Source organism: Rana temporaria, chromosome 5 (assembly GCF_905171775.1).
Source record: "Rana temporaria chromosome 5, aRanTem1.1, whole genome shotgun sequence".
Classification (NCBI taxonomy): Eukaryota; Metazoa; Chordata; class Amphibia; order Anura; family Ranidae; genus Rana; species Rana temporaria.
This window is the reverse complement of record NC_053493.1, coordinates 422,636,940-422,651,061: the sequence shown is the minus strand read 5'-3', so window position 1 is coordinate 422,651,061 and position 14,122 is coordinate 422,636,940. Positions and strand designations below refer to the sequence as shown.

The following is a 14,122-nucleotide window of genomic DNA, read 5'->3' as shown; positions in this document are numbered from 1 at the left end:
ATTTCCATTGACCCCCATATCCATTGATCCCCTATTTTCATTGATCCCCTATTTTCATTGATCCCCTATTTCCATTGATCTCCTATTTCCATTGATCCCCTATTTTCATTGATCCCCTATTTCCATTGATCTCCTATTTCCATTGATCCCCTATTTTCATTTATCTCCTATTTCCATTGATCCCCTATTTTCATTCATCCCCTATTTTCATTGATCCCCTATTTTCATTTATCTCCTATTTCCATTGATCCCCTATTTCCATTGATCCCCTATATTCATTGATCTCCTATTTCTATCGATCCCCTATTTCCATTGATCTCCTATTTCCATTGATCCCCTATTTCCATTGATCACCTATTTCCATTGATCCCCTATTTCCATTGATCCCCTATTTTCATTGATCTCCTATTTCCATTGATCCCCTATTTTCATGTATCTCCTATTTCCATTGATCTCCTATTTCCATTGATCTCCCATTTCCATTGATCCCCAATTTCCATTGATCCCCTATTTCCATTGATCACCTATTTTCATTTATCTCCTATTTCCATTGATCTCCTATTTCCATTGATCCCCAATTTCCATTGATCCCCTATTTCCATTGATCACCTATTTTCATTTATCTCCTATTTCCATTGATCCCCTATTTCCATTGATCCCCTATTTCCATTGACCTCCTATTTCCATTGATCCCCTATTTTCATTCATCCCCTATTTTCATTGATCTCCTATTTCCATTGATCCCATTTTTCCATGTATCTCCTATTTCCATTGATCCCCTATTTCCATTGATCCCCTATTTTCATTTATCTCCTATTTCCATTGATCCCCTATTTCCATTGATCCCCTATTTCCATTGATCTCCTATTTCCATTGATCCCCTATTTCCATTGATCACCTATTTCCATTGATCCCCTATTTCCATTGATCACCTATTTCCATTGATCCCCTATTTCCATTGATCCCCTATTTTCATGTATCTCCTATTTCCATTGATCTCCTATTTCCATTGATCTCCTATTTCCATTGATCCCCTATTTCCATTGATCACCTATTTCAATTGATCCCCTATTTTCATTTATCTCCTATTTCCATTGATCTCCTATTTCCATTGATCTCCCATTTCCATTGATCCCCAATTTCCATTGATCCCCTATTTCCATTGATCACCTATTTTCATTTATCTCCTATTTCCATTGATCCCCTATTTCCATTGATCCCCTATTTCCATTGATCCCCTATTTACATTGATCTCCTATTTCCATTGATCCCCTATTTCCATTGATCTCCTATTTCCATTGATCCCCTATTTCCATTGATCTCCTATTTCCATTGATCCCCTTTTTCCATTGATCCCCTATTTTCATTGATCCCCTATTTTCATTGATCCCCTATTTTCATTTATCTCCTATTTCCATTGATCCCCTATTTCCATTTATCTCCTATTTCCATTGATCTCCTATTTACATTTATCTCCTATTTCCATTGATCTCCTATTTCCATTGATCTCCTATTTCCATCGATCTCCTATTTCCATCGATCCCCTTTTTCCATTGATCCTCAATTTCTACTGAACCTCTATTTCCATTGATCCTTTATTTTCTATTACAGTAATCCCCTATTTCCATTAATTACTTATTTCTATTGGTCTCCTATTTCTACTGATTCCCTATTTCTATCCACCATCTATTTCTATCAATCTCCTATTCCCACTGATCCTCTTTTTTATCAATACCCCATTATCATTGATCCCTTATTTCTACCAATCTCTGAATTCTTTTCACCTCATATTTCTATTGATCCCTTATTTTTATCAGTTCCCATTTCTAGGATCTGCTATTTCCATTGATCTCTTACTTCCATTGATCTCCTTCCTCCATTGATCTCCTATTTCCATTGATCACCTTCTTCCATTGATCCTCCATTTCCACTGAACCTCTATTTCCATTGATCCTCTATTTTCTATTAATCCCCTATTTCTATCAATTACTTATTTCTATTGGTCTCCTATTTCTACTGATTCCCTATTTCTAAAAGTCATCTATTTCTATCAATCCCCTATTCCCACTGATCCTCTGTTTCTATGGATACCCCATTATCATTGATCCCTTATTTCTATCTGCCTCTTTTTTTCCCCACCTATTTCTATTGATCTCCAATTTCTATCAATCCCTTCATTTCTATCAATCTCCTATTTTGATTGATCTCCCATTTCAATTGAATTGATCTCCTATTTCCACTGATCCTTTTTTTTCTATTAATCCTCTTTTTCTATCAATTACCTATTTCTATTAATCTCCTATTTCTACCGATTCCCTATTTCTATTGATCCCTTATTTCTATCAATCATCTATGTAAATTGGTCCCCTATTTCTATCAATCCCAATTTCTATTAATTCCCTATTTCTATTGATCCCTTATTTCTATAAATCATCTATTTCTATCAATCCCCTATTCCCACTGATCCTCTTTTTTTATTGATACCCCATTATCATTGATCCCCTATTTCTACCAATCTCTGATTTCTTTCCACCTCACATTTCTATTGATCCCTTATTTCTATCAATTCCCTTTTCTAAGATATTTTATCCATCTGCTATTTCCATTGATCTCCTTCCTCCATTGATCTCCTTCCTCCATTGATCTCCTTCCTCCATTGATCTCCTTCCTCCATTGATCCTCCAAAGTAATCCTAAAGGTGCGGTGCGATTGTATAAGAGAGAAAACGTTCCGGATACTGAGTGTGTGATGATCACCTGTTATACATGAGACGCTTGAAGTCCTGGAATAAGGTGTCCTTGTTTTTATCCAGAAACCCCTCCACCGAATATCTGCAATAGTGAGAGCGTCTATTGTTACAATGTTTCAGGACAGCGATTAGTGACACCGCTACTGACACCTTTAATGACACCTCTACTGATACCGCTACTGAGACCTCTACCAATACCGCTACTGACACCTCTACCGATACCGCTACTGACACCTCTACCAATACCGCTACTGACACCTCTACCAATACCGCTACTGACACTTCTACCAATACCGCTACTGACACCTCTACCAATACCTCTACTGACACCTCTACCAATACCGCTACTGACACCTCTACCAATACCGCTACTGATACCTCTACCAATACCGCTACTGACACCTCTACCAATACCGCTACTGACACCTCTACCAATACCGCTACTGACACCTCTACCAATACCGCTACTGACACCTCTACCAATACCGCTACTGACACCTCTACCGATACCGCTACTGACACCTCTACCAATACCGCTACTGACACTTCTACCAATACCGCTACTGACACCTCTACCAATACCTCTACTGACACCTCTACCAATACCTCTACTGACACCTCTACCAATACCTCTACTGAGACCTCTACCAATACCGCTACTGACACCTCTACCAATACCGCTACTGACACCTCTACCAATACCTCTACTGACACCTCTACCAATACCGCTACTGACACCTCTACCAATACCTCTACTGACACCTCTACCAATACCGCTACTGACACCTCTACCGATACCTCTACTGACACCTCTACCGATACCTCTACTGACACTTCTACCAATACCGCTACTGACACCTCTACCAATACCTCTACTGACACCTCTACCAATACCGCTACTGATACCTCTACCAATACCGCTACTGACACCTCTACCAATACCGCTACTGACACCTCTACCAATACCGCTACTGACACCTCTACCAATACCGCTACTGACACCTCTACCAATACCGCTACTGACACCTCTACCGATACCGCTACTGACACTTCTACCAATACCGCTACTGACACCTCTACCAATACCGCTACTGACACCTCTACCAATACCGCTACTGACACCTCTACCAATACCGCTACTGACACCTCTACCGATACCGCTACTGACACCTCTACCAATACCGCTACTGACACCTCTACCAATACCGCTACTGACACCTCTACCAATACCGCTACTGACACCTCTACCGATACCGCTACTGACACTTCTAGCAATACCGCTACTGACACCTCTACCAATACCGCTACTGACACCTCTACCGATACCTCTACCGATACCTCTACTGACAACTCTACTGATACCGCTACTGACACCTCTACCAATACCTCTACCGATACCGCCCCTGACACCTCTACCAATACCGCTACTGACACCTCTACCAATACCGCTACTGACACCTCTACCAATACCGCTACTGACACCTCTACCAATACCTCTACCGATACCGCTACTGACACCTCTACCAATACCGCTACTGACACCTCTACCAATACCGCTACTGACACCTCTACCAATACCTCTACTGATATCTCTACTGACACCTCTACCAATACCGCTACTGACACCTCTACCGATACCGCTACTGACACCTCTACTGACACCTCTACCAATACCGCTACTGACACCTCTACCGATACCGCTACTGACACCTCTACCAATACCGCTACTGATACCTCTACCAATACCGCTACTGACACCTCTACCAATACCGCTACTGATACCTCTACCGATACCGCTACTGACACCTCTACCAATACCTCTACTGACACCTCTACCGATACCGCTACTGACACCTCTACCGATACCGCTACTGACACCTCTACCAATACCTCTACTGACACCTCTACCAATACCGCTACTGACACCTCTACCAATACCGCTACTGATACCTCTACCGCTACTGATACCTCTACCAATACCGCTACTGACACCTCTACCGATACCGCTACTGACACCTCCACCAATACCGCTACTGACACCTCTACCAATACCGCTACTGACACCTCTACCGATACCGCTACTGACACCTCCACCAATACCGCTACTGACACCTCTACCGATACCGCTACTGACACCTCTTCCAATACCGCTACTGACACCCCTACCAATACCGCTACTGACACCTCTTCCAATACCGATACTGACACCTCTACCAATACCGCTACTGACACCCCTACCAATACCGCTACTGACACCTCTACCAATACCGCTACTGACACCCCTACCAATACCGCTACTGACACCTCTACCAATACCGCTACTGACACCTCTACCAATACCTCTACTGATACCGCTACTGACACCTCTTCCGATACTGCTACTGACACCTCTACCAATACCTCTACTGATACCTCTACTGACACCTCTACCAATACCGCTACTGACACCTCTACTGACACCTCCACCAATACCGCTACTGACACCTCTACCAATACCGCTACTGACACCTCTACCGATACCGCTACTGACACCTCCACCAATACCGCTACTGACACCTCTACCGATACCGCTACTGACACCTCTTCCAATACCGCTACTGACACCCCTACCAATACCGCTACTGACACCTCTTCCAATACCGATACTGACACCTCTACCAATACCGCTACTGACACCCCTACCAATACCGCTACTGACACCTCTACCAATACCGCTACTGACACCCCTACCAATACCGCTACTGACACCTCTACCAATACCGCTACTGACACCTCTACCAATACCTCTACTGATACCGCTACTGACACCTCTTCCGATACTGCTACTGACACCTCTACCAATACCTCTACTGATACCTCTACTGACACCTCTACCAATACCGCTACTGACACCTCTACTGATACCTCTACCAATACCGCTACTGATACCTCTACCAATACCGCTACTGACACCTCTACCGATACCGCTACTGACACCTCTACCAATACCTCTACTGACACCACTACTGACACCTCTACCAATACTGATACTGACACCTCTACCAATACCGCTACTGACACCTCTACCAATACCTCTACTGACACCACTACTGATACCTCTACCAATACCGCTACTGACACCTCTACCAATACCGCTACTGACACCTCTACCAATACCGCTACCGACACCTCTACTGACACCCCTACCAATACCGCTACTGACACCTCTACCAATACCTCTACTGACACCTCTACCAATACCGCTACTGACACCTCTACCAATACCGCTACTGACACCTCTACCGATACCGCTACTGACACCTCTACCGATACCGCTACTGACACCTCTACCGATACCGCTACTGACACCTCTACCAATACCGCTACTGACACCTCTACCAATACCGCTACTGACACCTCTTCCAATACCGATACTGACACCTCTACCAATACCGCTACTGACACCCCTACCAATACCGCTACTGACACCTCTACCAATACCGCTACTGACACCTCTACCAATACCGCTACTGACACCTCTACCAATACCGCTACTGACACCTCTACCAATACCGCTACTGATAACTCTACTAACATCTCTACTGACACCCTTCTACTAACGCCTGTTGTACGCACACCTCTACGGATATATCACTGTATTTGTACTTACGTCACATTGCCAGCGTAGTGCTTTATCCGAAAGTCGCGGTTAAACGCCATGGACTTGTCTGTCGGAGAAAGCTAGAAAACAGGGGAACACAGAGGTCATCCTCATCTCAGAACAAAAGGGACCTTCCACCTCCCCGTATAAAGATGTTTTTTATTCCCCTTTAACCTTTTCTACTGTTTATTGCAAAAAAAAAAAACGCACCAGTCCGGTGAATCCGGCGTTGTTCTAGTCCGTCACTTGGCTGCTGCATGCCCGGTCCCACGCCGCCACCCTTCTTCTCTATGTCATCCGGAGCCGGCTGTCTCTTCCAGGTTCTTGCATCCCCCCCATCCCCCATCCCCAATGATGCGGCACCAGATCTCACGCATGCGCAGGAGGAGAAGTGGCGCTTTGATGTTCAGTTCAGAGTGCGGGGAGGTTAAACATGTTGGCTATTTAATTATAATAATATGGAGGAGGGAACAGGTAGGTACAATGGCCCAGATTCTTGTATATCGGCGTATCTATGCGGCGGTGTAACGTATCCGATTTACGTTACGCCGCCGCAACTTACACGGGCAAGTGCTGTATTCTCAAAGCACTTGCTTCGTAAGTCACGTAGCGTAAATCACCTGGCGAAATTCAAATTCGGCGGGTAGGGGGCGTGTATCATTTAAATCAAGCGCGTCCCCGCGCCGAACAACTGCGCATGCGCCGCCCGTAAAATATCCCAGTGTTGCATTGCTCCAAATGACGTCGCAAGGTCGTCATTGGTTTCGACGTGGACGTAAATTACGTCCAGCCACATTCACGGACGACTTACGCAAACGACGTAACTTTTTCAAATTTCGACGCGGGATCGACGGCCATACTTAACATTGGCTGCACCTCATATAACAGGGGCAACTTTACGCCGGGAAAAGCCTAACGTAAACGTCGTAACTTTACTGTGTCGGCCGCACGTACGTTCGGGAATTCGCGTATCTAGCTAATTTGCATACTCGAAGCGGAATTCGACGGAAGCGCCACCTAGCGGTCAAAAAAAAAATGCAGTTACGATCTGACGGCGTAAGAGACTTACGGCTGTCGAAACGAATGGATATCTATGCGTAACTGATTTTAAGAATCAGACGCATAGATACAATGGCGCAACTCGGAGATACGACGGCGCAACTCGGAGATACGACGGCGTATCTGGAGATACGTCGTCGTATCTCTTCTGAGAATCTGGGCCAATGTTTCCCTCTTTTATTTTTTGCTTTTATGACAGGGTCACTTTAATGCATGACAAATGATTCTCAGAGCACTATGGGATAGCAAAGGAGAATAACCATGAGAGCAGCTTGCGTTAAAGCAGAGCTCCACCCAAAAAATGGGGAATTCCCATTTGCACCCTCCTTCCCCTCCACTGCCACATTTGGCACTTTTTTTGGGGGGCAGATATCTAGGTTTGACAGGTACCCGCTCCCACTTCCAGATCTGAATGCTGCGGAAAACTGGGCCGGAAGTTTACCCCCTCTTCCCCCCACAGTCTTCTGGGACACATCACAGGTCCCTGAAGACTATGGGACCATTCACAAGCCGCAGCGGCGAGAGCAGTAGGTGACCCCGGCTGCGAAGCCCCCGAGGTTCCACTTCCTGTTTCCCTTACTTCAAATTCCCGGCGCCTGCAGCCCGAAGCCGATTGAAGAATCGGCTCGGGGTGAAGGACATCGCCGGATCTCTGGACAGGTAAGTATCCTTATACTTAAAGTCAGCAGCTACAATATTTATAGTAAACAATAAAATAAAAATACGCGTTTCGTCACAGATGACGTCGTCCAGGGGCTACTGACTTTCAATTGTTGTTTTTTTTGGGGGGGGGGGGCGGGGGGCTGGAGCTCCTCTCTAAGGCTCTGTTTGTTGGAATGAATCTCAGGACAAAGTCATGTGATAAGGTTGAGGTTTCTGTTCTGATGACTCATTTAGTTCTGCAAACAATGGGCCAGATTCAGATACAATTGCGCATCTATTGGCGGGTGTAACGTATCTCCGATACGTTACGACACCTTAACTTAGGGCGCAAGTTCCGTATTCATAAAGAACTTGCGCCCTAAGTTACGGCGGCGTAGAGTATGTGTTCCGGCGTAAGCCCGCCTAATTCAAATGTGGATGATGTGGGCGTGTTTTATTTAAATTAATTGTGACCCCACGTATTCGACGTTTTTTACGAACGGCGCATGCGCCGTCCGTGAACGTTTCCAAGTGTGCATGATCCAAATTACGCCGCAAACTGTCAATGCTTTCGACGTGAACGTAACTTACGTACAGCCCTTTTCGCGAACGACTTACGCAAACGACGTAAAATACGACGCTGTTCGTACGTTTCCGACGTCCATACCTAACATGACTTACCCCTGCTTTATGAGGGGTAACTTTACGCCGGAAAAAGCCTAACGTAAACAACGTAAAAAAATGCGCCGGGCGGACGTACATTTTTCTGAATCAGCGTATCTACCTAATTTGCATATTCCTTGCGTAAATCTACGGAAGCGCCACGTAGCGGCCAGTGTAAATATGCAACCTAAGATACGACGGTGTAAGAGACTTACGCCAGTCGGATCTTAGGGAAATCTATGCGTAACTGATTCTATTAGCTGGATTCAGAGACGTTTACGCCGGCGTATCAGTAAATACGCCGTCGTAACTCTGAATCTACGTCGTCGTAAATTTAAGCGTATTCTGGAAACCAGATATGCTTAAATTAGGCTAAGATACGAGGGGCGTAAGTCTCCTACGCCGTCGTATCTTAGGGTGCATATTTACGCTGGCTGCTAGGTGGTGCTTCCGTTGTTTTCCGCATTGAGTATGCAAATGAGCAAGATACGCCGATTCACGAACGTACTTGCGCACAACGCAATTAGTTACGCCGTTTACGTAAGAGATACGCCGGCGTAAAGATAAAGCTGCTCCCTAGGTGGCGCAGCCCATGCAAGGTATGTACGTAGGAACAAGCCTATCTTTTTACGTCGTTTGCGTAAGTCGTACGCAAATCGGGCTGGACGTAATTTACGTTCACGTCGAAACGCCGTACTTTGGAGCAATGCGCACTGGGATATGTCCACGGACGGTGCATGCGCTGTTCGTTAAAAACGTCAAACACATGGGGTCACCAGTCATTAACATAAAACACGCCCCCCTGTTCCACATTTGAATTAGGCGCGCTTAGGCCGGCACATTTACGCTACGCCGCCGTAACTTAGGAGGCAAGTGCTTTGTGAATACAGCACTTGCCTCTCTAAGTTGCGGCGGCGTAGCGTAAAGGAGATACGCTACGGCGGCATTAAATATGCGCCGATGTCTGTGAATCCGGGCCAATGTTTTTTTCTGCACAGCTGAGAGTAATGTAAGGCTAGTTTTTTAAAATAGAGATTAGAGCACCACCTGCTGGCCCAAAGGAAAATATACTTATTCCTGAGCAACATTTAATACATAATAATAAAATAAACATAGACCTCACCTTCCTGCTGCTGTAATGAGGGTGCTTCCCCAGTTTGCCGTTCATGGACTCCAGGAAAATGGTGTCGGTGACGTCGCCCACCGTCAGACACGCCTCGTCCAAGATGGAGATCATCCCTTTGTGGGGCTGCTCCACCAGATCCACAATGATCTGATTGTTGAAGTATTCAATCTACGGGAGATCAGAAAATCAGAAGATATCATTAAAAGGTAATAGGTGGCGGGACTCCCCCTTTCCAAGTCTCCGCCCCCTACTCATTGCCCAATACTGCCCCATTTAGAGAATACAGAACCAACAATAATTTAGTGGTGCCAAGTCATTTGTATGGAGTTTGTTAACAAAAGACCCTCCCCCATCAACAATAGGACCTCCCCATCAACAATAGGACCTCCCCATCAACAATAGGACCTCCCCATCAACAATAGGACCTCCCCATCAACAATAGGCCCACCCATCAACACTAGGCCCACCCATCAACACTAGGACCTCCCCATCAACAATAGGCCCACCCATCAACAATAGGCCCACCCATCAACACTAGGCCCACCCATCCACACTAGGACCTCCCCATCAACAAAAGGCCCACCCATCAACAATAGACCCCCCCCATCAACAATTGGCCCACCCATCAACAATAGGACCTCCCCATCAACAATAGGACCTCCCCATCAACAATAGGCCCACCCATCAACAATAGGACCTCCCCATCAACAATAAACCCCCCCATAAACAATAGGCCCCCCATCAACAATAGACTTTCCCATCAACAATAGACCCCCCCATCAACAATAGGTCCACCCATCAACAATAGACCCCCCCATCAACAATAGGCCCCCCATCAACAATAGACTCCCCCTTCAACAATAGACCTTCCCATCAACAATAGGCCCCCCATCAACAATAGGCCCACCCATCAACAATAGACCTTCCCATCAACAATAGACTCCCCATCAACAATAGGCCCACCCATCAACAATAGGACCTCCCCATCAACAATAGGCCCACCCATCAACACTAGGCCCACCCATCAACACTAGGACCTCCCCATCAACAATAGGCCCCCCCATCAACAATAGGCCCACCCATCAACAATAGACCCCCCCATCAACAATAGGCCCACCCATCAACAATAGGCCCACCCATCAACACTAAGCCCCCCCATCAACAATAGACCTCCCCCATCAATAATAGACCCATCCATCAACAATTGGCCCACCCATCAACAATAGGCCCACCCATCAGCAATAGACCTCCCCCATCAACACTAGGCCCACCCATTAACAATAGGCCCACCCATCAACAATAGGCCCACCCATCAACAATAGGCCCACCCATGTAAGTCTCTTACGCTGTCGGATCTTAAATGCATTTTTGTTTTTCGCAGCTAGGTGTCGCCTCCGTCGTTTTCCCCATCGAGTATGCAAGTTAGCAAAATACGCGAATTCCCGAACGTACGCGCGGTCGACGCAGTGAAGTTACGACGTTTACGTTAGATTTGCGACGCGTAAAGTTGCCCCTGCTATATGAGGGGCAACCAATGTTAAGTATGGCTGTCGTTCCCGCGTCGAAATTTAAAAATTTACATCGTTTGCGTAAGTCGTCCGTGAATGGGGCTGGACGCCATTTACGTTCACGTCGAAACCAATGACGTCCTTGCGATGTCATTTGGAGCAATGCACCCTGGGATATTTTCTGGACGGCGCATGCGCAGTACGTTCGGTGCGGGAACGCGCTTAATTTAAATGCTCCACGCCCCCTACCCGGCTCATTTGAATTAGGCGGGCTTGCGCCGGGGGATTTACGCTACGCCGCCGCAACTTTACAGGCAAGTTCTTTGTGAATACAGCACTTGCCTGTAAAACTTGCGGCGGCGTAACGCAAACGAGATACGTTACGCCCACACAGTTTTGCGCCCATCTACGAGAATCTGGGCCAATGAGTCTGAAAAACAGGCCCCGGTCCTTAAGTGGTTAGCGGTTCCCTCTCGCGTTTTTTTCCACGTTTCAGGTGAATGTATTTTGAGGCGGGGGGGGGGGGGGATGGGACTCACGTGCTGCCACTCGATGCCCTCCCGCTGGTACTCGTCTTGTTCTTGGCGCAGGATGAGTTCTATGAAGAGCTGCTGCAGCTTCTCGTTGCAGTAATTGATGCAGAATTGCTCGAAGCTGCGGAGGGAAGACACGAGGGGGTTACTGACACCTTATCTATGAAGAACAGTCAGTAAAAAAACCCAAAAACCCGGAATCACCGCAAACCCATCCGGTCCGTACAGGCGGCACAACCGGCACCTTCGCGCCGGATCAGACCGGGCATCGGGGAGCCGCTCGGGGGCTGGGCGTCATTTCTCAGGGACCCCCCAAATGACCCGGTCAGTGTTTATTCATTGTCAGTATTAGGAATTGTTCTGAACCCCAAGAAATAGAGGAGAACCAAATACCAACACACCCTCCTTCCCAAAGAGAGGAGAGGAGAGGTAAAGGGAGGAGAGAAGAGAGGAGAGGAGAGGTGAAGAGAAGAGGGGAGAGGAGAGGTAAAGGGAGGAGAGAAGAGAAGAGAAGAAAGGAGAGGAGAACCAAATACCAACACACCCTCCTTCCCAAACTAGGAGAGGAGAGGTAAAGGGAGGAGAGAAGAGAAGAGAAGAGAAGAGAAGAGAGGTGAAGAAGAAGAGAAGAGAGAAGAGGTGAAGAGAAGAGAGGAGAAGAGAAGAGAGGTGAAGAGAAGCGAGGAGAGGAGAGGTGAAGAGAGGTAAAGGAGAAGAGAAATGAATAGAAGAGAAGAGGTAAAGGTGAAGAGAAGAGAGGTGAAGAGAGGTGAAGAGAAGAGAGGAGAAGAGAATAGAAGAAAAGAGAAGAGAAGAGAGGTAAAGGAGAGGAGAAGAGAGGTGAAGAGAAGAAAGGAGAAGTGAAGAGAATAGAAGAGAGGAGAGGTAAAGGAGAGGAGAAGAGAGAAGAGGTGAAGAGAAGAGAAGAGGTGAAGAGAAGAGAAGAGAGAAGAGGTGAAGAGAAGAGAAGAGAGGAGAGGTGAAGAGAGGAGAGGAGAGGTGAAGAGAAGAGAGGAGAGGTGAAGAAAAGAGAGGAGAGGTGAAGAGAATAGAAGCGAGGTGAAGAGAAGAGAGGTAAAGGAGAGGAGAAGAGAAGTGAAGAGACGAGAAGAGAAGAGGTGAAGAGAAGAGCGATGAAGAGACGTGAAGAGAAGAGAGGTAAAGGAGAAGAGAAGAGAGGTAAAGGAGAAGAGAGGAGAGGTGAAGAGAAGTGAAGAGAGGTAAAGGAGAAGAGAGGAGAGGTGAAGAGAAGTGAAGAGAGGTAAAGGAGAAGAGAGGAGAGGTGAAGAGAAGTGAAGAGAGGTAAAGGAGAAGAGAGGTGAAGAGGGGTAGAGGAGAAGAGAAGAGAGGAGGTAAAGGTGAAGAGAAGTGAAGAGAGGTAAAGGAGAAGATAAGACAAGACAAGAGAAGAGAGGTAGAGGAGAAGAGAATATAGAGGAGGTAAAGGTGAAGAGAAGAGAGGTGAAGAGAAGAGAGGAAAGGTGAAGAGAATAGAAGAGAAGAGAAGAGAGGAGAGGTGAAGAGAAGAGAGGTGAAGAGAAGAGAGGAGAGGTGAAGAGAAGAGAAGAGAAGAGAAGAGAAGAGAGGAGAGGTGAAGAGAAGAGAGGTGAAGAGAAGAGAGGAGAGGTGAAGAGAAGAGAAGAGAAGAGAAGAGAAGAGAAGAGAGGTGAAGAGAAAAGATGTAAAGGAGAGGAGAAGAGAAGTGAAGAGACGAGAAGAGAGGAGAGGTGAAGAGAATAGAAGAGAGGTGAAGCGAAGAGAAGAGAAATGAAGAGAAGAGAAGAAGTAAAGGAGAAGAGAAGAGGTAAAGGTGAAGAGAAGAGAGGAGAGGTGGAGAGAAGTGAAGAGAGGTAAAGGAGAAGAGAAGAGAAGAGAAGAGAAGAGAAGAGAGGTAAAGGAGAAGATAAGAGAAGAGAGGTGAAGAGAGGAGAGGTGAAGAGAAGTGAAGAGAGGTAAAGGAGAAGATAAGAGAAGAGAAGAGAGGTAAAGGAGAAGATAAGAGAAGAGAAGAGAGGTGAAGAGAGGTAGAGGAGAAGAGAAGAGAATACAGGAGGTAAAGGTGAAGAGAAGAGAAGTGAAGAGAGGTAAAGGAGAATATAAGAGAAGAGCAGAGAGGTGAAGAGAAGAGAGATAAAGGAGAAAAGAAGATAGCTAAAGGAGAAGATAAATGAGGTGAAAAGAAGAGAAGAGGAGAGGAGAGGT

At 46.2% G+C, this 14,122-nt stretch overlaps 1 protein-coding gene across 1 annotated transcript in view; it reads right to left on the bottom strand.

Moving 5' to 3' along the window:
• The window catches only part of LOC120941702 (unconventional myosin-Ig-like), a 179,130-nt gene that overhangs the window by 100,567 nt on the left and 64,441 nt on the right, over positions 1-14,122 (bottom strand). The window contains exons 10-13 of the mRNA XM_040355291.1: positions 11,927-12,041; positions 9,877-10,047; positions 6,399-6,469; positions 2,757-2,831 (exon numbers count right to left, since the gene is read on the bottom strand). Of these exons, the coding sequence (XP_040211225.1) occupies positions 2,757-2,831; positions 6,399-6,469; positions 9,877-10,047; positions 11,927-12,041 (432 nt within the window). The remainder of the gene's footprint in view (positions 1-2,756; positions 2,832-6,398; positions 6,470-9,876; positions 10,048-11,926; positions 12,042-14,122) is intronic.